Source organism: Actinia tenebrosa, unplaced genomic scaffold, assembly GCF_029948245.1.
Source record: "Actinia tenebrosa isolate PJP-AT-01 unplaced genomic scaffold, QUT_ActTen_1.0 PGA_scaffold9__36_contigs__length_13948895, whole genome shotgun sequence".
NCBI lineage: Eukaryota > Metazoa > Cnidaria > Anthozoa > Actiniaria > Actiniidae > Actinia > Actinia tenebrosa.
This window is the reverse complement of record NW_028292586.1, coordinates 5,323,646-5,350,710: the sequence shown is the minus strand read 5'-3', so window position 1 is coordinate 5,350,710 and position 27,065 is coordinate 5,323,646. Positions and strand designations below refer to the sequence as shown.

At 38.2% G+C, this 27,065-nt stretch overlaps 4 protein-coding genes across 10 annotated transcripts; 2 read left to right on the top strand and 2 right to left on the bottom strand.

The window, feature by feature from the left end:
* Positions 1–3,133: 3,133 nt before the first annotated feature.
* On the top strand, positions 3,134–13,693 carry LOC116293125 (uncharacterized). 7 transcript variants are annotated; one of them, XM_089024705.1, is made up of 7 exons: positions 3,134–4,414; positions 4,659–4,766; positions 7,744–7,867; positions 8,412–10,950; positions 11,404–11,453; positions 11,902–12,211; positions 13,610–13,693. In XM_089024705.1, the coding sequence occupies exon 1, from the start codon at positions 3,134–3,136 to the stop codon at positions 3,743–3,745; it is 612 nt and encodes a 203-aa protein (XP_088880831.1). In that variant the 3' UTR covers positions 3,746–4,414; positions 4,659–4,766; positions 7,744–7,867; positions 8,412–10,950; positions 11,404–11,453; positions 11,902–12,211; positions 13,610–13,693. The 7 variants fall into 7 exon arrangements, with proteins under 7 accessions (XP_088880831.1, XP_088880833.1, XP_088880832.1 ...); XM_089024707.1 differs by having other exon boundaries at positions 3,134–4,766; positions 8,412–8,535; positions 9,011–10,950; XM_089024706.1 differs by having other exon boundaries at positions 3,134–4,766; positions 8,412–8,535; positions 8,970–10,950.
* LOC116293094 (aminoacyl tRNA synthase complex-interacting multifunctional protein 1) lies at positions 6,670–12,143 on the bottom strand. Its single transcript, XM_031700493.2, has 9 exons — positions 11,945–12,143; positions 11,425–11,450; positions 11,214–11,310; positions 10,726–10,968; positions 9,829–9,939; positions 8,824–8,897; positions 8,707–8,747; positions 8,146–8,302; positions 6,670–6,896 (listed from the first exon to the last, which is right to left on the bottom strand). Exons 1-9 carry the CDS (start codon positions 12,141–12,143, stop codon positions 6,765–6,767), a joined length of 1,080 nt encoding a protein of 359 aa, XP_031556353.1. The 3' UTR covers positions 6,670–6,764.
* Positions 12,228–13,693, top strand: LOC116293103 (5'-deoxynucleotidase HDDC2-like). The gene has a single exon (XM_031700504.2). The coding sequence runs from the start codon at positions 12,461–12,463 to the stop codon at positions 13,040–13,042; it is 582 nt and encodes a 193-aa protein (XP_031556364.1). The 5' UTR covers positions 12,228–12,460; the 3' UTR covers positions 13,043–13,693.
* Positions 13,652–26,935, bottom strand: LOC116293075 (hamartin). Its single transcript, XM_031700472.2, has 16 exons — positions 26,506–26,935; positions 26,102–26,197; positions 25,064–25,126; positions 24,405–24,549; positions 23,348–23,505; positions 23,018–23,091; positions 21,164–22,585; positions 20,298–20,344; positions 19,587–19,753; positions 19,072–19,148; positions 18,457–18,510; positions 18,094–18,190; positions 16,684–16,921; positions 16,209–16,297; positions 15,771–15,839; positions 13,652–15,688 (listed from the first exon to the last, which is right to left on the bottom strand). The coding sequence occupies exons 1-16, from the start codon at positions 26,752–26,754 to the stop codon at positions 15,506–15,508; spliced, it is 3,228 nt and encodes a 1,075-aa protein (XP_031556332.1). The 5' UTR covers positions 26,755–26,935; the 3' UTR covers positions 13,652–15,505.
* Positions 26,936–27,065: the final 130 nt, after the last annotated feature.

The following is a 27,065-nucleotide window of genomic DNA, read 5'->3' as shown; positions in this document are numbered from 1 at the left end:
CTGAAATCAATACTAAGGAGGAACAAATCCGGCAAAGAGATCAGGCCATCGAAGACCTGGAGGGGCAAATAGAGCGGCAGCAAGAAGTAATCAATGACCAGGCGCGCCCCGAAGAAGAAAGGGAGGCAGCTCAAAAGGAAGTAGATACGCTCGAAATACGCCTTGCGGAATTACAAGCGCAAAAGGACAACCTGGAAAAGGAGCTGGGGCTTACCACCAAGGAAAAAATAAAAAGAGCTCTGGTGAAGTATGGTATTCCGCTGGCATTTGCGGTTGCTATTAGCACCGTAGTAGGAGTTATCCTATCCGCGCTTAAGGCTACGGGCGCGGGCGTAAGCAAGTTAGGTAAGGGACTAACGGACTTGGGAAAAAAGATGGCAGCCGGTCTTCCTGGGCTGCTGGGTTCGGTTGTTTCCTTGGCACTTAGGGCCGGCGGAGAACTGTTGAAGTTCGTGGGGAATAACATTTGGATCCTCGTAGTAGCTATTGGAGTGGTACTCCTGAAGAAGATGAAGGCTTAATCTTGTCTTTATATATTACTGGGGGCTTATCGTCGTCGGGCGCCCGAGGCGTCCTCGACTGGGGATAAGTAAAGATAGTATTCGCGCCGCCTTGATAATGCGGAACTAAAGGTATGGCAGTCATGGTGCTAATGGGCTTATGATTCCAAGTAGCATCCGTTGGAGGATTTTTTGCCGGGGCGGCATTTATCCGAAGGTAGGCAACGTCGTTGGGAAGAACCTGAAGCTTCGCATATTGACAATTGGCTATCATGTGAAAAGTTACCGGCGTTAAGTCTTCTACAGTCGGCGGTGGGGGTTCCGACGAGAAATGAACTGGGTTCCTATTATTATCTTTTTTTCTGTAGGGTAGTAATGGGCGGTCATTCTCATCAACGATCCTAAACCCGACATTACACGAATACCCCGTCGAAATGCTAATGGTACACATGATCAATCCCAGGCCCCCAACCTTCACCCACAACCCGGTGTCATGCCAATGCTGTTCTAAGTAGTCCTTCTCCTCCAAAAAATGTAGAAACCAATCTTCCTTCGCGTGTGGGTTCATATATTACAGGGAATAAATTCCCTTCTAGAGACTAAGCACCGTAAGAGTGCTAATGGTCTTGTGATTATAAACCGTATCTCTCTGATTTTCTATGCTATTTATGCAAACGCTCCCGGTGTCATCTACGCGCATTTGCAGCTTTACCTTCCCATGGCAATCGGCGACCATGTGGAAAGTCCAAACCGATAGATTTTCGGCGCTGCCGGGGTTGGGCTCTACGGAGAAATGCGCAGGCTCCCTGTTGTTCGTCTTCGCGCGCATAGGCTGCAGTATGCCATTCTCATCCAGGAACCTAAAGCCGACGTTGGCGTGACTACTCGTGCCAATGCAAATACTACAAAGGATTAACTTCTTTCCCGAGTAGTTCAAATTCACGGACATGCCCGTGACATCAACCCAAGATGCCTGGGTGTATTTTTTCTCGCCTGCGTAAGTCGTATAGACACAATCTACTCCAGCTACGTAGGGGTTGTTCATCGCCATATATAATAGCTCAGACCAATGCTTGCAGCTGCTAAGCCGGCCTTTAGTAAGTTATGGTCATATTCCTCAGGTATCGCAGGCAGGGCCTTCTTTGATGGTTTCTTAACTACGGGTAGCTTCGTTTCATGCGACTTTTTTGACTTCTCCACGAAATGGGGAATGTTCCTAAGAGTGTCAGAGTTCACGTCGTTCACCCCAAACTTCATATCCTTAGTAGCTCGTTGAAGTTTGTTGTTGTATCCTACTACAGAACCAGTATTAATAGATAAATTACTAGGCATTAACCAACAACCCGGGGCTACTGCATAGTCCAACCTCGCCTTAGAATTTTGTATAGCTAGTTGGTAACGCTGTACGCCCTTGCTAATGTCGCCCTCCAAGATCGAACTTTCGAATAGAATCAAGGCTTCAGCTCGCGTCTCTTCTGCGGCGCCCGTATTCCCCACTATGCTTGATCGGGTATTTACTTGGGCTCCAAGGATAGAATACACGTAAGCTTCTATGCTGCGGTTCAAACGGGCAAGGCCGGCTTTGGTTAGTCCTTTACCTTCTGGGGGTATGAAATTAAGATATTGCTTCGTTTGCTCGTCGTTGGTAATTTTGATAATCAGTGGATTAGCTCCACCATACTTACCACCCTCGTCTTTGAACAGAGGTCCGTCTCTGACTTCCTTAGTGGTCTTAGCGTTTGGTTCAAAGAAGGTGCTACTGTCGTGAGTTTCCTTATGATATCCCGTGTTCCATCGCAACTGCAGCGCATGAACTTCCCTGTTGCTTAGCTCGTGCCCACCAATCCCCCAATAAGCCCAAATGTGCCCCAAACCATTGTTAGCACCGGTAGTGCATCGGAAATCCTTCCCTACAACACCGAACTCCTTACAAAGTCTATCATAAGCCGGCACGCTGTATTTGTTATCTCTTGGATAAAACGCGGCATCTCCCGGCAGCGCAATAACACCCATCTCATGCAGTATTCTTCGGACGGTAAAGTGGAAGTGAAACATAAATATCGAATTCTTCATCAACTTCGCACTTACACCGCAGCCGCTGGTGGCGCACCAAACCGCAAAGTTTAGTTGCTGCGGCCAATAACGCATGTTAGGACCGCTTAACCATTCATGAGATTCCTTAGCGGTGGTATGAACAATGGGCACGTTTTTGAAGATATCTCGCACCTTTAACGGAAAGGAATGGTTGTTAGAGATCCGCATGTTCAACGTTAGGTCCAAGCTTGGATGTTCATCAAACGTAACTGCGGGTATCGGATAAGTACTGGTACCAAGCAATAATTCCTTTGACCAACTAGGTTTAGGTTCGACATGCGTTGGCGCTGGCGTTGGCTTATGCATTGGCGAATGCTTCAGTTGATCGTCTATTTGATTAACCAGCGTAGGCTTCAAATCCTCGTTGCTGTACATCCTGGAGCCGTTGAAGTAAATCCCATCAGGCCTCCTTTCAAACTTACTAGGGTCTGCATGCGGAAACATCTTCCTAAAGGCCCTCCAGTTCCAGTAATCCCGGTTGTCGTGATGTGGCTGCTCCTCAATATCATTCCCAAAAGCGTCGTACATTAGTATATATAATGGATGTTATACCATCAGCACCTCAGTTGTACCCAGATGTTCCCTATACTACACCTAACGAACTAAACGCCGAAAACTTTCGTCTGAATAAAGCGAACTTAATCCTGGCTTACTTGGAAGGGCAGGCAAAACACTATGAAAAAGTTAGAAAAAAGTACGTTAGAGCCCGGAGTACGCTACATAAGATTGCGATAACTTCAGGATCCATATCTGTTGTGTTAACGGGCTCTGGCGTTGCTACTTCGCTTACTGGGCCGGGAATAATCGTTGGAGTTCCTTTGGCCGGCGTTGGGGCAGCTTGTGGTATCATTTCGGCTGTTGCTACGGGCATTATGAAAAAGCTATCCACGAAAATATCCAAGCATGACACGACAATAGCTCTATCTAGGGCTAAAGTAAATACTATTACCGATCTTGTCTCAAAGGCTTTGCGTGACAGAAAGATAGACGACGTAGAATTCTCGCTTATTCTGGCCGAAGAAGACAAATACGAGAAATTAAAGACGGACATAAGGAATAAAAAAACAATCGTAAAAGATCTTTCCGAGGAATCTCGCAAAAAGATCTACCAGGAGGCAAAAGAAGAGCTTCAAAGAAAGCTTGCTCAGTAAACATCTGCTTCGAAAAGAGCGTGACGGGATTCTATTTACATATCGAACGTCAGTCTAGAAAATATGCAGATTAAATATAATAATTTTCACATACATAAGCGTCCAGATGTGTCTGGCGTTCGGTTGTGATCGTGGACTTTGGGGCTGGGGAGGCCTAAAGTCCCGAGTTCGAGCCTCGCTGTAGATGCATTTGGACCGGTTGCTGTGAGTGAAAAAAAAGCCTCCCCCACTCACAGCAACCGTGGGGGGAGGGGTAGAAAGTGCGATTCAACCCCGCGATGGGGGGTTTCGCGATTGGAAAAGTCAGGGGGTGTCTCGGGACGCTGTCCGGAGTTCACCCTCTGGTGGGTCGTAAGAAAGATATATGTGTATGTACTAGAGGGCCTCTGGCGCGGGATGAAATAAGCCCTGTAAGCCCAAAATGCAAAAAACCCCACTGGGGATAGCTTGGTGTTCTGCGCGATGCATTCCCCAGTGGGGTTTCTGGCAAAATAAACGCCAGTTTTGCATTTTAATTTTCTCGGAATCCATCCTAACAGGGGGTGGTTGGGGTCTATTTTGTAAAATATTTCGTAAATTACGTCAGGATAATAAGGAATATCCTTATTCAGCCGACAAAACATCCACTCGGCTTTTGTCATATCAGAAACCTCAGGAATAGACTTACCGGTAATTTCAGACAAAAGATAGGGAATAGCTTTGTAATATTTCCCTAGCTTTAATTTTTTCAACGTTTTTCGTAGACTTTGTGGGGTTGGCTCTTCTAAATGGTCTATGATTTTCTTCTTTACTTCGTCGCTTAAATATATCGGATGTAAACCTTGGATATGACTCATCCAGTCCCTGAAGTATTTTATTCTCTTATATGGCGTTTTCTTACGACCTCCATTGGCGTAATACTGCTCTCTGGTAGCATTTGGTACGGCATTACGAATATTCTTACCACACTCGTAACACTGTGCTGACGTGTCGTCTTCTATTTGCATTTTCTTACCACAACACCAGAAACCCTTGGGCTTAGGTATGTTAACTTTGGATCTTAGGCAAATTATACAGAAGTCATTGGTGAACTTTTTACATTCATGCATCGTATATATATCGTACATTTTTATAAACACTTATCTTTGATTCCCAACACAGCAGCAGTAAGGACTTATCGCGCGGCTTATTCCCGCTGCCGGCGCCTTCCTTAAACCGCCTGTAAAACCCGTAAATCTTTGACATTGACCGCGAGTCCCCCTTACTGCTGCTGCGCGGATAATTTTACGCGCGACGTCGATGAAGAAAAGATGCTCATACTTTATCGATTTTTTTCGCTGGCTGTCACTCTCTGTGCTCATCTTGCCGCATAATTTTTGCTCCACACATCATCTTATCGCAATACTTGATTGCGTAGAAGATAACTAGAGACCACCACTTTCGCAACTTACTGTGCATGCGCACTTACCCAAGCCTACACGACCTCAATGCACTGTACCGCACCGCAATGCATGCTATACACCACACCTCACTGCAATACACCCTTGGCACTGCAGTACTTGTTGAGGTCCCGGCTTCAATTGAAAGTTTTGGCGAATGCATAGTTCGAAAATTTCAAAAGCGCCTTACTCTCGAGTTGTTCCATTTCCCTTTTCGAATTCTCTCTTTCCTTTTAGCCTTTAAAGTTTAATTAATAACAGGTTAAAAATGAGGTATTTCAACACTCCCTGTTATTTTTTACTCAAATCGAAATAGTTAAAACGATTTTTAATACTGTAAAGCTCAGGTCAAACCTCGAACTTCACATCAGTCGAACCCAATGACATCAGAGAAGACCGCCTTGCTATTCATTGTTTCAATTAGGTTTGGTTTTATGAAGTTCGACGTTTGACCTAATAGTACCAAATCAAACGATTGTTGACGCGCGCGCTATAATTAGATAATTATCACTAATTAGATTTTCCCCAACACTATCGATCTGGATCCAGATTTTATCCAGTTTCATCGCGCTAAACCATCTACCTCGCTTAGTCTTCAATCAACCAATATACGTTATTATTTTTCAATTTCAATAACAGAACTACAATTTGAATAAAAACTATAGTCTTGTTGATGTAAAACTTCTCAATTTCCACACGCGAGTAAAGCATGTTAGATCTCTCCCTTGTTGGAGCTAGTGTCCCCCCCCCCCCCCCCCCCGGTTCTCTGGATCTTCTTCCTCCGGAAGACTTCACATGCTAAATTCCAATTTCGATCTGTGCGAACCAGGGGTTGTTTTTGGGTATCGATAACACTCGAGGGCATTTTTTGTCATCGAGTTAACCAATTGGCACCAGATTTTCATGTGTCTGTTCTCTTATCAGAGGTTGCGCACGCGCGCATTTTTTAAATTAGACTTACCACCATAGTAAAGTTGTTCTGCATATTCAACGGCCGATCCAATAGATTCTGTTATAAGACTGAGAACGTGAAACATGTTTTCGATTATCGAAGTCGAAATAAAACAACAGAACTTGCAAAAAAGACTTGTTATCTGCGCGAAGTCTTGACGAAACTGATTCAGTGGCGCAAATAGAATAATTAATAATTATAGAATTTTGAACGATTGTTACATCATTTTTAGGCATTTAGTTATGCCTTCCTAACGCATTGTGGGACGGAATGTGGCGATAGAGAAAAAATGTCCTTAGTCTTTGATTTAAATATAAGAAAATGATCGATTAAGAAATAAAAATAATTCCTAAAAAAATACTGAATTTGCTCCAATAAAATAAGAAAGAAAGAAAGAAAGAGAGAAAGAAAGAAAGGAAGAAAGAGAGAAAGAAAGAAAGGAAGAAAGAGAGAAAGAAAGAGAGGAAGGAAGGAAGGAAGGAAGGAAGGAAAGAAGGAAGAATTTCTAGACAAATATAAGTTCTACATAAGTTTCCAATACAATTAAACCGAAATTGTTTTGTATGACTTTATTGCTTTTCATTTTTACTACTAATATTATTGATTTTAGTCTAAGAAGTTGCACATACTATTAAAGCCCTACGAATAATTATCGGACTACTCCATTCTTGACCCCACCAGTAGTACAGATTCCTTTGCCAGGGATGTTAAATGGCTCTCCCTTGTAGTTTGGAATTCCTTCTGCGTCAGTCTTGAAATCAGGAGCACATTGTTCCCAGACCTTATTTTGCAAAATACATTTGTTAGCATACACCTACTTGCAAGAAGGTTGTCATACAAGAATAGAATATTTGTAATTTAGTGAGAAAGGAATTCATTAAAAGACAAAAGAAAAAGTTCAGCTTCAGTGATCTTCTTTTGTTTTTTAATATAATTCCTATCCCACTAAATCACTAATGTTCTATTTTCGTATGACAACGTTCTTGCAAGTAGGTGTATGACAAGTAGTATATGAGTATAAAATACAGGGTTTGTGCTGAGGTAAACACTTAAAATTCAAGGAGTATTCAAGGAGTATTCAAGGGCCCAAAAATGAATTTTCAAGGAGTATGTTCAGCTAAATATGCCAACGTTTTACACGGTGGTTGCACATTGCCGACTTTCAGATTTTCCAATCTTTCTGACTAGATCTATTTCAGAACCATGCAAGTAATGATCAAAGCAAAATTCAAGGAGTTTTCAAGGAGTTTCGCTAAAATCGTAAAATTGAAGAGCTTTTCAAGTGCCCTTGAAAACGTGAATTAAATTCAAGGAGTTTTCAAGGAGTTTAAGGAGTAGCACAAACCCTGAAAATAATACTCAAGCTGGGAACTAAAAGACTTTAGCTAGCTCATTAATATTTAATCACAAGGGCAATTTAACAAAGCATTAAACTGCTCACAGAGTGATGGTAGTTTATGATATTTCATTTGAATAAATAAAAAATTTGGTCAACTTTTGCTTTGATTTCAACAAAAACTATTAGTGGTTTTAAAAGCCATATCAACACAGTATCAGTGCAATAAAATAAACTCTGGTTGATTTACTGTAAGTCAGGGTACAACTAAATTGACATTTATGGTTGTAAGGTTATTGTGGAGAGAGGAAAGCCAAGAATCCAGAGGAAAAACTCTTGAATCAAGGGAGAGATCTATAAAAGTCCTCTCAAATCATGTGATGGTGAGTCCAGAAAACTAACCCAAGACACCAGAGGTGAGAGGTGAATGCACTCTTGCTATGCTATCCTTGATTACCAACAAAACCTTAACTTCTTTATGAGACAGATTAGGATGTTTGCACTATGGCGTCATTGACCTCTACTAACAGACTCTCTTAAACACTTTCTTTTGTTCAGTTAATTGTCTTACTATTCTCATGAGGGAATACAAATTTACATAAGAAAGAAAATTCGCAAAAATCTTGATTGTGGGAGTCAAATGACACCACCATACAAATGTCCTATTATCACTTTTTTTTAAAAGAATACTTGCCTTTTTCTTTGGATTAAGCTGTGCATCGGGTGTTCCTGGAAAAGCATCAAATACAACCCTGTCTCCTGGTACAGCACCCTTGGGTGGAAGCACCACTGACCATTTTCCTTCAGCTAGGGCACACATCACCATTCCTTGGGAAAAGATCCCACGCATCCTAACATAAAGTAACATAAACAAAATCAGCCATCTTGATTTATATAAGGAAAGTCATCTCATCAGTGTGTTTGTGTTGGAGAAGGAGCGTAACTTTGTGTTTTTTTTAGAATCACAGAATATCAAGTTCTACAGAAGAAAATATATCTGAGGGTGGCAAGGCTCTGATTCCAAACTCTTTCTGTTGGGGATTAAACTAGTATAGACCAATGAATGGGTAACATCCAACTAAATGTTAGTACATTTCTAACCTTTTTTAATCAGTGTCTAAGTTTATTTATTATTCATATTTTCAACACAATGTTTGATTATTTAGCAAATAATCAAACGTGTTGAAAATATGAATAAGATAGTCAAATATGTTGTGATCTTGATCAAAAGCCTTAAAAGTCTTGTGCTACATACTTTACTGGTTTGAGATTGGCCATTATAACAACCATAGCTCCCTGGCAATAAATATAAAACACAAATGGTGAGCTTGTATACACATTAAGCAACATTGCTTTTTTTCCTGCAACTTACATTTAAATCCTCCATAGGTATATGACCAACAAGACCACTGCAAATTGTCCTTGGAGTTGCTTCACCAACATCAACTTTAAATTCAAAATTCAAATACCATATTGTGAATTAATTTCTTATTTAGCAATTTTTACCCCTTTTAATAGGTGCTCACAAGGGTGGTTGACTGTGTACTTTTTATGACTAGATGACACATGTTGGTCAACTGTTGCCAGATTGTCAGCCATGCATTTGGCAATGCGTTGGCATGCGTCAGCTGGTCATAAAGTTCATGATTCAGGTTTCCAAGACAGGGGTATCCTGGTCACAGATAGGAATAATTTAGCAAAATTATTCATATGGGCCACAATTTAGGGATCATAGTTTTGCGTTGGGTTTGTTGTTGGACCCAACGACCCAACACGGCAAACATCAATATAAGGTATATGAGCTTACTTCTGATCACAGTTTTGTGCCTATGAAGGTAAAGGTGCTTTTGCTTGTGCGCATGCCCATCTATTGTTTTATCATAGGTCACGTGACCTTTAATTTTTGCACCATACTCTCACCTCCTGCATTTAACACACACCAGGATTCTTTTATATTTACATGTTTCCTCTTCACTTTTTTTTTGCTAAAGCCATCTTTTCCTTTCTTAACTTGTAACCACTCATTCCTGATGCTCTGAAACCTGCGCTGTTGTATGATAATTTTCTGCCATATTGATGGTTAACCCAGCACCACCCGCAGTACATGCAAAACTATCGTTTTCTTCAAGACCATAACTATATTCACTATTGCATAATTTAATAAGTTACACCGGATTGTCGATATCAGTCGTGATATTGACAATGATGTAAGGTTTCTGGAATATAAAAGTCGTAAAACACAACGACTGGTACATAATTCCCAATAGGGACTAGGATTTTTCTGAGTTCCCTTACTTTCGCTAATCATTGACACTGAATACTATTTACTCTCCTAGTGATAGCAGCCAAATTATTCTACATCTTGACATAAACTTACTTTCCTCCACAAACAATGTATCAGCCTCAGGGTGCTTCCTGATGGAGTTGATTTTACCAATAATGAAGTTGAACCTTGATGCATCAAGTTTAGCATCATCACCTTTCTTTGCTGCAAACATAAAAACATAACAAAGTCTTGATTAACAATAACCCTCAAAATGCCAAATAAATTGAACTTCATTAATCCTTGATATGAAGATATAACTAGCTAAAAACTAGTGTGAGCTGCGTCGGTGTTTCTAATGAAACAGTAATGATGAAAAAGTAAATTATACACCGTGAATAGATGAAAAAACTTACTGACGTTTCGGACGCTAGTCCTTCATCAGAGTAAAAGAGAAAGAGGTGGTAGAAAGGAGTGTATAACCACCTACCACCTACCAACTCGTTTTTCATCTTTTCACAGTGCATAATTTACCTTTTCATCATTACTAATCCTTGATATATTAATCCTCTTTTACTCTGAGGAAGGACTAGCGTCTGAACAAGCAGAAAGTTTTTTCATCTTTTAACGGAGCATAATTTACCCTTTTATCATTTCTAATCCTTGATATACATGTATGAATAATAATTAATGCAATGACTTACAAACACTTTTTTTTTTGCGAGAGAAAGCTTTAAAAGTAACTACATTTACAGATAAATTTATATTTTACATCATGATAAGGAGAGTGGTATTGCCAACAGCCTATTAAAAAAAGACAAATGTTTGAGCATGCAAGGCACTCCACACTCACTACCAAGGTGCTACATATTCTAAGCAAAAATTCCTTGTAGCAACCTCTATTGACATGTGGGATCTGTAGAATTTAAGTGAACCCAGAATTTCGAGAATTGAAAAGTACTCCACCAGGATTAATTATATCAAAAGTTCAAGGGTCTTCTTCTAAATCACCTTGTTTTGGAGCCTTTTCAGCTTTAGGTTTCTTCTCTGCCTTCTTTTTTTCTCCTTGTTGTGCTGGGTTCTTCTCTGGTTGTTTTGCAGAAGCAGCAACAGCAACAGCAGCCAATGCAGCAACAGCAGCCGGTACAGCGACAGCAGCCGGTGCAGCAACAGCAGCCGGTGCATCATTTGTAGCAGCAGGTGTAGGTTTTTGTGGAGCAGTATCTCTGGCTGATGGTAATGCTACTTGCTTTACTAAAAAAGATAGCAATAAATTTATTATGGAGCTGCAAAGTCAAGAGAAATCAAAATGGGATACCTGTGGTATCATAAGAGTGAATGTTGGAAGAAATCAAAAAACCAAACCATTTAAATGGATGAGAAAATAAGTAAATAAATGAGCAAGTGAGTGAATAATTGCATGAGTGAATGAATGGAATTATTACCCTCTATTATTTTATTGTTTTCTTAATTTATTTTATTTTTATGAAAATACCAACCTCCATTTCTAACCTCACAGTAAACAAGCTCTTTTTTCAATTTTGCAGCTTCTTCTTTAAGTCTTTGATTTTCTTTCCTCAATGACTCAATTTTAGCCTGAAGCATGTAATAATACTGATAAGTAAGCATTCTATTGTCATTGTCCCACTGGCCCACTACCCTCAAAATACACTTATCCTATCATTATAGAAGAAATGTCATCTAGCTTACCTGAGAGCTGGGGGATTGATTTTTATCTGGTAAGACAAAAAGAAAAAAAAACATGTTATAATTAAATATGGTAAACGCATTACTGTAGCATGACTGGAAGTGTTTTTAAGAGTCAATAAGCTGTGCCCCCCCTGAAACCTTAAATAGTGGGTATAAGCTTAATGTTGGGGATTAATAAGGTCTCCACTAACCCCTCCCTCCCTGTGGTACAAGCATTCATAACCCCTTCCTCCCTGGGGTACATGCTTTGATATTTCAATATTATCATTTAAAGAAATGATTTATGACTTGTTATCTTTACCATAGATCACGTGAGCAATTTTGATCATCTTATTAAATATTAATCAATCTTCAATTTCTATTAACTAGTAACTAGTAATTAATCAAATTGTATATGTCTTGAATTGTATCAGATAACAATACCTTAACTACTTACACTCAAATTAAAGATACAGTATTTCAATGGATATTTCATAGAACACGAGTACAGATGCAAGCTTAAAAACTGAAAAAACCTTACCTACAGCTCTCTGAAGGCAGTCAAGATGTCCTTTTAACAATTCCACCATTTCTTCTGCCTCAATGGCGCGCTTTTCAACACGTTCAAGAATCTCGTTATTCCCGACCATAATTGATCGCACTAAAGAAGCTCTTAAACAAAAAGAATGTTTAAAAAGTTGACGAGAAAAACTACTCGAAATGGACAAACTCCCGATCATGTAGAAGAATGAGCCTGCTGTAATCTGGTAAGCGGTATTACGACAAGGAACCTGGAGCATCATTATAGGTAATGAAAAATAAAATAAATAAATATCAAAATAACCAAAGTATTGTAAAATACTGAAGAAATTTACCATACGTTCGTTTTATAAAACCAAAGGTTTCAAAAATGCTCATAATTTGAGATGAAAAAATACTCAAAATTTTATCTAGTGCCCAATCTTTTTCGACCTAAGGCAAGGAACGTCTGGTAGTTTTCTGCTTTCTCGACTCCTTTTCTTCTAATTTTGCTATTTTCTCGTATCTACTACAAACAATGAGTGATATTTTGAAATTTTTGACGTTGATTGGGAAGTTAAAGGCTACGAAAAGGACAGGATGGGTGCAGCGTGGTGTCCAATCCCCGGAGAGCGTCTCAGATCACATGTACCGCATGTCTATCATATGTTTTCTACTTGGAGGTGTAACAACCGACGATACTGCTGCAAAACTAAACAAAGACCATTGTATCAAACTCGCGTTAGCCCATGATATGGCTGAATGTATAGTAGGAGATCTTACTCCATCAGACGGAGTTAGTAAAGATGAGAAACACCGTAAGGAGAAAGAGGCAATGGAGCAACTATCTGAACTTGCTGGCGAACAAGCTGGCAGAGAGTTATACGAACTTTGGGAAGAATATGAATATCAGAAGACTCCAGAAGCGAATTTTGTCAAAGATGTAGATAGATTTGAGATGGTTTTGCAAGCACATGAGTATGAAAGTGAGGAGAATCAGCCTGGACGATTGCAGGATTTTTTTGATAGTACAAAAAGGAAGTTTCAGCACCCTCTTGTTAAAGGATGGGTGGACGAACTGAATAAGACAAGGAACGAAAACATAGATGGGAGTAAATAACGTGTACTCTAAAGCATCCAATATTTGTTGCAAATTATTTTAAACTTTAATATTTATCTTGTTTCTTTGCTCTGAATTGCCTCTGTCAGGGGTGGATCCAGAGGTGGCTATAGACCTCTTCGGCTTGGGGTAATGTTTTCTCATTTCAGACCATGTGTCATTCCCTTGAGAATAGATTCTTTGTTTGAGTTGTATTCATATTCATGTGTCATTTTATGTGCAACGGGGCGCAAACCTTAAACAAAGAAATGATACTCTAGGGAATAACATGTGGTCTGAAATGGGGAAAAATTACGTCAGAGCCAAAGAGGTCTATTGCTCAACTTTATCAGTATTATCCTTAGTAAGCTAACCACCTTATTCTCGTATTCCTTTTGAAAAAAAAGGTTTTTCTCAGAAAGTGTAAATGTAATGAATGCAAATGCAAACACAAGGATCAAACGTTTTCATTTTCTATTTTACCAATCTAAACAGGTGTCTTTGGGATAGTAATAAGTACCCTAATATAGAACCCATCCTACATGTATGTGGTTACAACCCATTAATCCCTTGGGATTTTTCTTTTAGAGACAAGAAGCAACAAAAGGAATCCACCTGATTATATCCATGTTGGTGTAGTAACAAGTTTAATAAATTAAGCATACACATTTATTGTATGTCTAATCTTTAAAATATCTTAAATTATATTACTATTATTTATTTTTATTTCTAATATAACAAAGCTGAAACTATGAGCTAACATTGCACACCTCTACCATTACCATTGCAGCTAGTAACTAAAGTCTTTTCAAGGGTGGATCCAGCCAAAATTGTAGGGGCTAATTGAGTTTAGGGGGGCTAATTGAGTTTCTTCCGTCAACACAACGGAAAACAATGTAAAAAAGCATCGTTTTTTTCTGCTGAAGGGGGACTTCAGGCCCCATTTGCCCTCCCTGGTTCCGCCCTTGCTTTTCAGTTCCCTAATGAAATTTTTCAGTAAATTCATTCATCTAAACATTTGATTGTTTGTCCCTCAATACAACCAGCTGATCATGAGAGACCACTAAAATTCATTCCACATGGAATATGGATTCACCGACTGATCCCTTCAAGAGAGACCTAACAAACTCTGCTCACATGTGATACCGAGTCCAGGAATCCAATCCAAGACCACAAAGGTGGTTAATTCATTATCACTACCACTACAACACCCCATACCATCATATACCCAGATTAGTTTAACCATTCTTGAAAGTTGACCTCTTTAGCTTGGGCATAACGTTTTCAGTTGTTGCGACTCCCGTCATGGCTACCATTACATGATGGTGCAAAGCCTCTATTAACTGTGGTCTCTACCGTAGTTATGTGTGTGTCAGAGTATATTTTATATAGCAAAAAATGAGATATTGATGTGCCATGTAGTGATTAGGAAGGTGGTCACCAGTCAACACATTTGACCTTTGGTGTAATGTTTCCCATTCCAAACCATGTGTCATTCCCTACAGAATAAAATTCTTTGTTTGAGTTGTATCTATATTCATGTGTTTCCCATGTGCAACTGTTAAACAAAGGAACGATACTCTAGGGAATGACACTTGGTATGAAATGGGAAAACATGCCCGAACTAAAGAGGTCTATTCAAGGCAAAATATTACAAGCAATTTTATTTTAATTTCTTTTAAACCCTCTCAAATTTGATCAGCATACCAAGAACCTATTTTGCCAGTTTTTCCAAACTTGTAAGGGCAATAGAATTGCAATGAGATTTAAATTCATGAACAATAATTCAAAAATACTTATCAAGATATTGCAAAAAAAGGTTTTTTTGAAGTCAGTTAAAATTTTCAATGAGTATGGTTTCAACTTTGTCTTATTTACTGTATTCTATCTCTATCAAGCCCTTTAATTTAAGCCATGAATATATATTACTTTAGATATAAAAATATATCTAAAATAAACAATAGTAATAGTTAGGAAATGGACTCCAAATTACTGTAAAGTATAGACCAATAGCTTATCATTATATCCTATCTTTATCCTACAGACCACCTACCGACAACCTGTTGACACCCTAAAAACACCTTACCAACAACCTACTAAGAACCTGATGACACCCTTAGGACACCTTACCAACATGCCACCATCAACCTACTGACACCTTAAATGACCCGCCAACACCCCAACAATGACCTACCAACAACCAGCTTCTGATACCCTACCAACATGCCACCATCAACCTACTGACACCTTAAACACAACCACCAACACCCCAACGATGACCTACCAACAACCAGCTTCTGATACCCTACCAAAACATTACCAACATGCCACTATCAACCTACTGACACCTTAAACACAACATCTATACAACAACCTAATAAGAGCCTATCAACAACTTCAGCACCAAGGGGTCGCATTCTATGCTATTACTATACTTTAATGTTAAGTTTTTAGGTTGCCAGTAGGAGTGCCGTGAGATGGTTCCTAACCGCTAGACGTTTCCTCTTGAATTGGACTTGTTGCTCTAGTTGCTCTAGTTTTAGTCTTGGCTGCTGCCTGCATCGTGTTTTCATGTTTTGTATCCTCTAGAGCAAGTTGTAAATTAAGTATACGAGCCTCTAGAGTTTGGTTGATTTTTTTCTGTGCAGTATATTTTTCTTCTAATGCCTGAAAATGAAAACAAACCAGATAAAGTTAGCTAAGTTTGAAAATCTGTATACTAGAATTTTATATACTTTGATCAAATTACCTTGTGTTTAGCCAAGTAAATTCCATTCAAGCTCTCAGAAAACTTTCTAAACTCCTTCATTTCAACATCCTGAAATATCACATAGAAACATTACTGGTAAGTTCAATAAGGAAAGGTACAGCGCTGTTATTAAGGGGGGTGGGATTGGAAATTCAGAGGGGAGGGTCACCAATAAAAATGTGAATTTTTGTAGAGGGTCAAACCTTTTTATTTCGGCAAAAGCTAGCTTCTAGTTGACTTGATAGGAAGGAAATGAATTTCTTACTCAGTAAAGAGTTTAAGGGGGAAGGCCAAAACTATTTTAAAAAGTATGCGGGGGATTCCACAGCACCATTATCACTCCCCACACCCCACCCCAGTAAAAAAAACCTAGTTTTCTTCCAGATGTAAAATTGAAATTATAAAAAATATGTTTTACAATACTAATGAATTTTATACCTTTTTTGTTAAGTGTTTCTCCAGTTCTGCAACCTTTGAATGCAAGGCTTCTATTTCAGTTTTCTGTTTCCTTACCATTTGCTTAGAGGCTGAAAATAAATATGAAGCCCAAAAAAGGTTAATCTTGACATTAAAACCTTTCAAAATGTTATATAATGGATCCAAAAAAATGGGGATCCTCTAAAAAAAATCACTGCAACAGCTCCAGTCATAAAATACAATGCATTGTGGGATATTTTGGAGTCCAAAAAATGGGGATCCTCTAAAAAAAATCACTGCAACAGCTCAAGTCATAAAATACAATGCATTGTGGGATATTTTGGAGTCCAAAAAATGGGGATCCTCTAAGTAAATTACTGCAACAGCTCCAGTCATAAAATGCAACACATTGTGGTATCATTTTGGCTTCAAAGCATGATGATGCTCTACAGTAAAAGCTAACAGTTTCAATATAAAGTAACTATTTCATCCTTACCTGTTAACTCTTTTTGACAAGCATAAAACTGCAAGCTAGCTTCAGGTTTCTTTCCCTTATCAACAGCCGCCTTCTCCATCATATCCTTATGGTGCTGATTCAGTTCACCCATTATCACAAGTTCTTTTATTAGCCTCTCTATTTCTGACTTCAGTTGAGATTTTTCGGCAAGTTTGGGCTTCATGCAGTCAATTTCATTTTGTAAGGTGAATATCTTGGACTCACACTGGTGTAGTTTCTGCAACAAATAGAAATTGGTGTTGCCTTTATGCAAAGATTTATCATACATAAAGAAATCAATCCGAGATTGGGCTTTCATATGATAACATCAAGATATACAGTCCTTTGACTAAATGTTGTCGTTGATCGGATCATCCCTACGCGCCTAGACCTAAAAGGATAACGGGTAAATTACACAGAACTTGCGTCATCCAAACTGCTTGCCAGTTTAAATCTTCGCCGTATGCTCGAGGCATGGTTTTAGCAAATTAAATGGGATCGAAAACAGTGAGCTCAAGTCGTGTTAGATAACATATGCAGCAGCTAGTAACTGTGAATTAATTATCCCCATGATCCTTTTCGGTCTAGGCGCGTAGGGATGAAGCCGATCAAACAACAACGTTTAGTCAAAGGACTGTATATGGATCGTTTTGCTGCATTTGTTACTGTTTATGTTTCTTAAAATATCACATAGTAACACTTAATGACCAAACAAACAGAGGTTAGAGTTTATTCTGTCATTTATACCTCACCCACCAAGGGCAGGAGCCTTGTCTTTGGGGAATTACAGTATCTGGGAGAATTGACGTCCGAGTTGAAAGCTGGGAATAGTATTCAAGAGTGTGTCCACAGGGCGTAAGAGTTATGTCTACAGGATGAGACAAGGACATTCTGAGATCAAATGTTGACTGCTTTACCCGGCGGGGGGGAGGGGTACTCCCATATATGGACTATACGGGGATGATCCTCTGAACAGGGTATGGTTTTTCGAGCTTCTTGTCATAAACAGGGTATGGAATTTCACTCAAGGTCCAATTTCTTCCTGAGTTTCTTGTCATATTCAGGATTTCTACTTTCGTATTGACTGAAACTGGTTACCATGGTCGTAAAAAAACAATACGCGAGATGACATGATAATTGAAACAGGAACTCAGTGCAATTAATTATATCTTTTGTCATAAACAGGGTCTACAAATTTGATTTTTTTGTCATAAACAGGGTACCCCTTTCAGAATCCCAGCAGAACACCCCTACCCAAATTCTGGTGGAGAACCCCCCCCCCCCCCCCCCCCCCAGGGCTGCTTTACCCATACTTAAGGACACCATATCCTATCCTTGGTTTCTATGACACTGATGGCATATTACACAAAACGTGTGCAAAATCTATTCTAATAGAGTCACATGTCTTACCATTTGTAAAGAGTCATGCTCTTTCTTTTGATTTTCCAGAGTGTCGTTTAGCATCTTCTTGTCATGTTGTAGCTTAGCATTTTCATTTAGCAGATTTCTAGTAAAAAAAAATGGATGCTCATTTGAAAGAAATGTTTTTATTCAATTTTGTCTCGTTATCACTAAATAGACCTCCTCAGTTCAGGCGTTATGTTTTCCCATTTCAGAATATTTGTCATTCCCTTGAGAAAAAGTTTTATTCATATTCATGACGCGTCTTCTCATGTGCAATAATGGCGCACAACTATTAAACAAATGATACTCTAAGGAATGGTCTGAAACAGGAAAACCTGAGCTCACCCATCTATTGCACTAGTGACCTACCTCAGTTGTGTTTGTTGTTGGTTATCCCATCCTGAAGTTATTTCCTTGAATTTACTGGAGTTAATGATAAGAACATCAAATGAATACGATGTGTAAAATAAGTAAATAACAAAATAATGAGAAACTCAGCTCGCATAAATAACATGAAAGCCGAGATGTCTGTAGGCAAACAATTTGTGGAGGTGTTATTGCATGCAACATCGTGCTTGTTGCTTGCCAAGCTTGAAATGTATTACATATGTGAAGAATGTCGGTGCCCACAAGAAAATATACTGGAAAATTGCGCAAACAAAGATAGAGAAAATTTTATAACGTTGTGATATTACTACGATTTGCGATCTACCGTGAAGTGTGACGCGCCAAACTTGTTTATATAAGTCATATCCCAGACGTTTGGTACAAATAACAGTCAAGTTTGACATGAGAAACTTTATAACTTATAAAAACAAGACATAACTTATAAAAACAAGTTTGGCACGTCACGCTTCACGGTAGATCGCAAATCGTAGTATGGTATGTCCATCGAAATACTTCAAATAAGGCTTGGTATGCAGCCTGAAACAAAACCTTCACAATCATTTTCTGAAATAGCTGTATGTGTATACAATCATGTACCTGTTATCTTCAGTTTGTTTTATCAAAGATTCTGTCAATTCTCTCATTTTTTCCTCTTGTAACCTGAGATGGTCTTTCTGTGCAAATTAAATGTACGATAACATTTTTATAAATGTTAGCTTTATACATTTATCATTATTGTTTTTTTTTAATAATTACTAGACACAGCAGCAAAACCTTCAATATCATCAGCAATTAGATTACACTTTCAGCTGTTACAGCACACTACCACCACCAACATCATCAGCAGTTACCATCATCATAATCACCAGCATCATCATCACCATCATCACCATCATCAGCACCATCATCACCATCATCATCACCATCATCAGCACCATCATCACCATCATCATCACCATCATTATTATCACCATCATTATCACCAGCAGCAGCACCATCATCACCATCATCATCACCATCATCATTATCACCATCATTATCACCAGCAGCAGCACCGTTATCACCAACATCATCATTAATAGTCAATAGGTATTTGATTAAGTATGTCTTACAATGGCCAGAAGTTCTTCTTCATACTGCACAGCTTTGAATGTCTTGCCGATAAGACGTCTGTTACGTATGGCATGCTGGTAACACTTGTGTCTCTCATACAACAACTGAAAGTGTAGTAGCTGGATTTGACCACGCAAAATTGTAATCTCATCCACAGGGGCTTCACCTGGATTAAAGGTAGATATAAGGATTAATATTAGTTGGAATATAATTTTTTTCCAGTAGAGAAAACTTATTTACAGCTCCCCACACCAGAAGGCACATAAGGCAATAAAGGCTGTAAAGAACACTAGTAAAATGTTAGTTATATGACATAGTGTTTAAGCAGGGGAACGGGCTAGCTGGCTCATCATCCCCTTTGGAATTCAAGAAATATGAGTAAAGGGTACTGGTTTTCTAGGCAACTGACAGTAGTACCCCTCCAAAAGAATCGAAATCATCTTTGTTTTGAATACACCAGTCAAAGAAGAATGTGGTATGTGACATCAGGGCTTAAAATAACAGCCGATAAGTCACCAGTCATGATGAACGGCCAAATTAGTTTTAGATCGGCCATACCTCGTTTCTGGCTTAACATTACTGGTCAAAATGACCGGCAAGGCAAAGATTTGACAGGACAATTCATTTCCAATTCTGGATTTCCAATTCTGGGAAGACATTGGACCATTATTTTAAGCCCTGAACATTATGATAAACAAGCTTTTTTTTACCTCCAAAATGAGTCCAATCAGTTTCAGGAGAGCTTACAAGCGATATTCTACAAAATTAAAATATAAAATCTGTTTAATACCTTGAATTTGGTCCACAGGATGGGTGGCTATATACTTGTTATATGCAATTTTGCCTGTCAGTTACATTATGAGAGAAATAAAAATCAAAAGTTTACACCTGTGGTGTACCACAGTAACAATGCTTGGCCCTTTTTTGTCAGTAAAAGTTAAATAATGGTAATTTCTAGCAGAAGAAAAAGATGAGATAACAAGAATTGACCACTGTTAATTTCTGCAGTACCTGTGGTTTGCCACAGGATGATCTTGGGTTTCTTTGGGTCGGTGTCCACTGGTAGAACGAAGCTTGGAATTGGACAAAATAACAAAAACAAAGAAAGCATGGATTATGGTGAACAATGTGTATTGTTCTACATGTGAGCTGCGTTCTTTGTTTTATCTCACCATTCATTGTTTGTTCATCCACTCCCAGGCTTTGTTCTGTCGGTTGTGGATTACCCGTTTCTTTTAACGGCAGCAATTTGGGAATAGTAAAAATAAATTGAAACATTCATTTTAATGGAAAATACTTGTGGTGTGCCACAGAAATGATATTGGATCCTTCTTAAATGTGGTAATTTGGGCCACAAAATCTAACGCAGTTGGAAAATGCCTGTGGTGTGCCACAGAATTGATATTGGGTCCTTTTTAATAGTGGTAATTTGGGCCACAAAATCTAACGCAGTTGTCTATGGATCATAAAATAAACAGAACTATCCCTTTATCCCTAATGGTTGGCAATGTTTACCTTTTGATGAAATTCATATAATATTACCATGGTAACTGGTTTCTATGGTAACTACACCTACCTAGATAGCTCATTTAATTGAACCCCTGATCCTACTTGAATATAATTATCTAATAACTCGATAGGTGTTGGCCTAGGAGATAAACATCTCTTATAATCGTCATCCTGTTCGTGTCTTGCTCCAGGGTATTGCCCCTTTTGATTTAACAGCATAGCTAAAGTCTCAGAATTATATGAATTCTGGTGGTCGTCCTGTGGTGTGGGAGTGACCAAACGAGTCCTTGAGCCTTCAGATATCTCAGAACTGTGAGATACTAAAGTATTCTTACTTTCACTCTTATAAGGCATGAGATTCGGTTCTTCAAGTGCATGTTTTGAAACATCCTTCATTATTTTCTCAACATCATCGGACATACCAATTGTGAATTTATCATTCGACAAGTTAATATGCTGCAGTCCTTGAGATAAGATACCATTAGACGAGAAATTACTGTTTGACACCAGGGATGCATCTAGACTTGGTGGAGGGTTGACAGGCGATTCTGCATTTTGCAACGAAGCAAAATCGTTCTGGCTAAGAATTCTTTTTATTTCTTTGGTAGCATTATCCATTGTCTCACTATGATCACTACAAGTTAATTGCTCCTGCATCTCATGTTCTGGCTTGACATTACGAATATAATCATAAGTAAGGGATTTATCTATTGGTGTGATTGGCTCAGATTGTACAGACAACTCTGACGTTTGCCTCTCATAGTTAAACTTGCTGCTCTCGACTTCAGGACTCGATAAAACATGACTAGAATCAGTTACCAAAGTCTCTGTTTTGGGTGTTGATGTTTCAGCTTTAGTTTGAATTGACATTGAATTTAAAGCTCTATGAATGAGAGGGCTGTCAAGCCCTACAGTCTTACTAGGTGTGCTCTTGCCACTTAGCGTCTTTGCTAAAGTTTTTCTATTTTTAAGTAGAGCAGGACTACTTTGTGCCAAATCACCAGCCAAGGATGATGTCGGTGAATCTCCTGGGGTACTTGCAAATCCAGGAGTACTACATTGTGAGATAGAAAGGTTCGCTTGTACTGCTACCAAATCTTGACTACTCGTCGCTGGTGACATGTGACTAGAAGGTGGGGTAGACAACCCACACATCTCTGTTGGACTCCACGCACTATTAAAATCCTCCGACGACACTAACGGTATACTTCCAGTACCACTATCTCCACTTTGTAACGACTTTCCAGTTTGTGTTGCTGAGTCAGACATCCTCCTCTCTTTGATTATTGGTACGTCGCAAACCTCTTTGTTAAGGTCTTCGGATGTTGTGAGTACTGAGTTCACAGATTTGTCTTGTGTATTACCAAGTGCATCGTGAAGGGATGTCCAAGAGGTTGTTAGGCTGCTATCAGTCTGTAGTCTGTCTAATGGATCCAATGACATATTTTCACATTCTATCACAATGTCTTGGGGCTCCTTCTTCCTCCACCTATGGAAATTGCAAAAGCATAAAAGTTCTACTCAATAGAAATCTCCTGAATTTGTATGAACTCAATCACTGATTTCAGGACTGGGTTTGATGTGACGTCTTCAGAGAATTTGTTGCTTCTTATCAAATCCAACTGTGAATCAGTGCTCTACTTTAACTATTTTCATGGGCTAGTAGAGCTGAGAAGTTACTAGCCAACAGATAACCCTTAGTAGTCCTTTATCTAAATAAACTACTACAAATTAGTGAACCGCTAAGGTTGTGCACTGTGAATCCATTGTTTTTGGTTCACTCAAGTAAAGTTTGGAAGCATCTATTATTTTTAAATAGGGGTAAAAAAGGGAGGCAGTCATGGCATATTATTTTGCACTTTCAAGGGCTGTACATGGACTGAAACAAATGATAGAAAAGCAAAAAGGGAAAGTGGCATACCTGTGCTTGCCAGTTTCCGACTGAGATGTCTCTGTAATGAGGCATGGGTGAAGACGTACATGCTCCAGCATTGGCTGCAAGAAAAAATGAAAAAATGAAAGGATGAATAACGGTCAAGAAAATCAACTTCTAAATTTCAATTTGTTCATGGAATAAGGGGAAATGTTTGTATGATAGTGACTTTTAAGTGCTTCCCTCTTAAAACAAGGAATTTCTTTTATTCATTTTAATACTTCATTGCCTGTATTGGTACCCCTGTATTACCACAATATTAGAACCTGGCAAAAGTATCAAAAAGTATTCTGTATATACTTATTTAGTGTTCCATACCTTAATGATGGTTTGAAAGACAATCTGTTTCCTCGCATTATTATGACAATATCCTCTTAGAAACATGACAAAATTGTTCGGGTACATGGCATAAATACGATGAAAATAGAAATACACCGACACATGGAGGTGCAACATGTAGATATCAGGAATGTTGCCTGCAACAGAACGCAATGAAAACTTACTATTGAAAGCGCATTCCTTTGGAATGCCCATCTGATGGTAGCAAATTTATGTACGCAAGATTTCGAGTAGCATTCATTTATGCTAGCATTTGATAGAGAAAATGGACTTGGAAGAAGATTGAGCAAGATTATCTGGACTATATAATGCTTCAAGTTGAATTGAAGATTTTTGACGAGAGGAGTTCTTATTCTCACATGGTACACAAAAATCTCATCTTGTGGCACAAAACTGCTGCAAGAAGTGCATTCCAACAGATGTTTTATAATGGTAATTGAACTGAGTGGAGTGCAATTTGGTCTGAAATCAAACTTGCGATTACAAATCACACTCCCGCTACGCGGTTGTGTGATTTTGTAATCGCGAGTTTGATTTGAGACCAAAATTGCACGACACGAAGTTCAATTACCACTTAATCATATCCTTTTTGTAATCATACACAAGAAAAAGGCACAAGAAAAAGTGCAGAATAATCAGTTTAATGTAGTAGAAGAACTAAATGCGAACAAAAAAAAACATCTAAAAAAACTTTTTTTTAAATTTTTTGTTTTATTTTATTGTTAAAAAAAAATTTTTTTTAGAATGTGATTAAGAGCTCCTAAGGATGCCATTTGGGAATTAATCGCACTCCTTTGAACCAATCAGATTGCAGGATTTGGTAGTGATTACAAAAAGGACGTGATTAACCACTATATTACAATTTTTATATTAGTTAAGATTTCAGACAAGATACCATTCCCTTGAGTATCATTACTTTGTTTACCAATACATACATGTACAGTAAAGATTTTTAGAATGTATAGTAAATCTAGATGCCGTTAAATCTCATGAAATGGGTAAATGGTATAAACAAGCCAAAAAATTCAATTTTTACCTGGTCTACTGTTAAGAAAGCCAGCAAGCCTTGTGTAGACATCAAAGACATCATTCAACCAGGATTCCACATAGGAGGCAATGATTGGCAACAATGTGGTGATGGTAAGGGCACCATTCATAAGATACAAAACATCCGACTCACTCTTGAAAGGAATAGGAGAAAGGGAATTAAAGTGAATTAGTATTCTATTAAGGTGGGTTTCACTGCATTCGTAAATGGGAATTTGAGTACAGATCTCTTAATAACCAACAGTCATTGAACAATATCTGGCCAGAATTGGAACTTGTCTGGTCAAGTCTTTGCCTTACCGGTCATTTTGACCAGTTACGTTCAACTAGAAATGAGGAATAACTGTGCTAAAATGAATTGGGCCATTATCATGACCAATAATTTTTCTAGGCCTTGGGAACAAACATGGCAGATCATTCAAAACAACCACATAAGCACAAGTGAGGAAAGAAATGTTTTTTCTTTTTCTTATTTTCCCAGTAAATCTCTTGTATGTCATATGGGTTTCTAAATATCTAAGGGGCTTATAACTCGAAGGATATTTGCATTATCAGAGGATTGCCCAGGCTTATGGCAAGGGAGCTTATAACTGGGAAGTTTACGATATACTATGAAAGGTTTATTTTTTAAAAGAATCAAAAACTTACCTTCATACTCTTAATGACTGTTTCAAAGAGAGGTGTTTTGACTATCTTGTACAACCAAGATGGCTATAGAAAACATGAAATATTCAATAAATATTAAATACTGGTACAAGAGATTTGCCTAAGTTCAAAGACATGTTTTTCTAAAAATTATATCAATGAAATTTTTAAAACTAATTAAGAGTACATTGAGATATAGGCTCTTTTTCTGAAAATATTTAGAGGTCAGAAAATTATCTCAGAACCTCTCTAACCTTATACAACTATAAAAAACCTTTCCCAACCCTCTCCTCCAAAATCAGGAAAGCATGCAGTACAGCATGCTAATGTATGGTGTAAATGTCAAATGACACACAAAGTTTATCAGTCAGAGATTGAGCAACTCTGTCAATATTTGTGTCTGATTTCAAGCTATGTGCAAGGAAAAGATGGAAAAAATTACAATAAGACTAAATATGGGAGTTGTTACAAATTTTAGTAATGCAACAACAAGAGGCTAATTAAGGGTGTAACAGAATGGAATAGTTCTTGTATATATAGATTTTTTCTACAGTACACTTAATAATAATAATTAATTGCATGGCAATGTTTTGATTCTATATATTGCTTAACGAATTTATGCTATCTTTCAAGACCAATAAAAAAAATCATGTGCAAAACGTGTCTTTAATTACTGGAAATAATAACTTGAACTAAAGAAAACAATTATCCTCTTAATAGAATTAAAGGACTTAATTTTGAAAATAATTGGAATCGTATGATAAATTGCCACACACGTTATAGGAATATTATTTGTCAACTCACGATTGGAATGGATATCATTGAGTAAAATCTCGCAAACATTGAGAAATCACCTCACGAAAACGTGCACGCGATGTGAATTAAGATAGTTGAAAGGTCAATCTACGTATACGTGGCCTTAATTTAGGAAAAGAAATAGTGATTAAGTGTATGAATAAGTATGGATCTATTTAGGGCGTTATCCAACCACATAATAGTGGAAAAATGCCACTATAGAGTTTAGTTTTAACTTGTGTTTACCTGTTTTCGTACGATGTGACCAAGTAGAGTCATGGTATCGATACGACCACGAAGGCCACAATGTCTGAGGCAATCGTTGAGTTTTTCAAATAAATTCTGCAATAAAAAGAACAAACATATATTGAAATAAGCTAAAAGATGATAAAATTTAAGCTTTTATTTACTCAATAATTAAAGATCTGTGAGATTTAAAAAAATGTTAACTTGCATGTACAAGCTTGAGTAAGACGTTAAATCAAGGTGTTAATTAAGCAAGCCATTAAAAATCAAAAATATCAAAAATATCTACAATTTCACATATATAGCGTGTCTTAAACGTGAGTAAATAATTATCTAAGAGTGCACTAAATATTGCATATTATCTTATTAATCTGTGAGAGGAATATTTTTTAAAGAGGACTTACATGTGTTCGTGCTTCGTGCACATTGGTCAAGATCTGCAATGCAGTTGGTGACCGCGTTTCCAAATAGCAATCGACCAGAGCATTTAACAGACTCGTATCCCGAGATTTATATAGGTTCTCGTGTATAATTGCTTTAGTCTGCTCTACTGTTTCCGCATTCTCGGAGTCTAGTAGAGCAATGAGCTCAGTAGGTCTGTCTGACGTGCTCTCGCTTCCACTACTAGTACTGCTAGGCCCACTACTACTCATCTCTAGAACAGAGTGTTTCTGTTCCTTTGTACGCTGTTAAATAACCAATTTGAAACGATAAATACGAGGTCCATGCATTAAGACGAAAGGCTGTGTCTGTGGTTTTAGAGTTCATAAGGTCACATAGCTATAGCAGTAAGTTTTTTGTCCTTTACTCCATCGTACGTCCAACTCTTCTTCATCCGCCATTTTTCATTTCGAATTTTAATTAATCACGTGCTGGCAGCGCATTGACTGGACTTGGCGTACTGCTGACCTGTGGGTCTGTCACGCGGGATTCCCGCTTTTTCTCGAAAACCAAAAGGGGAAAA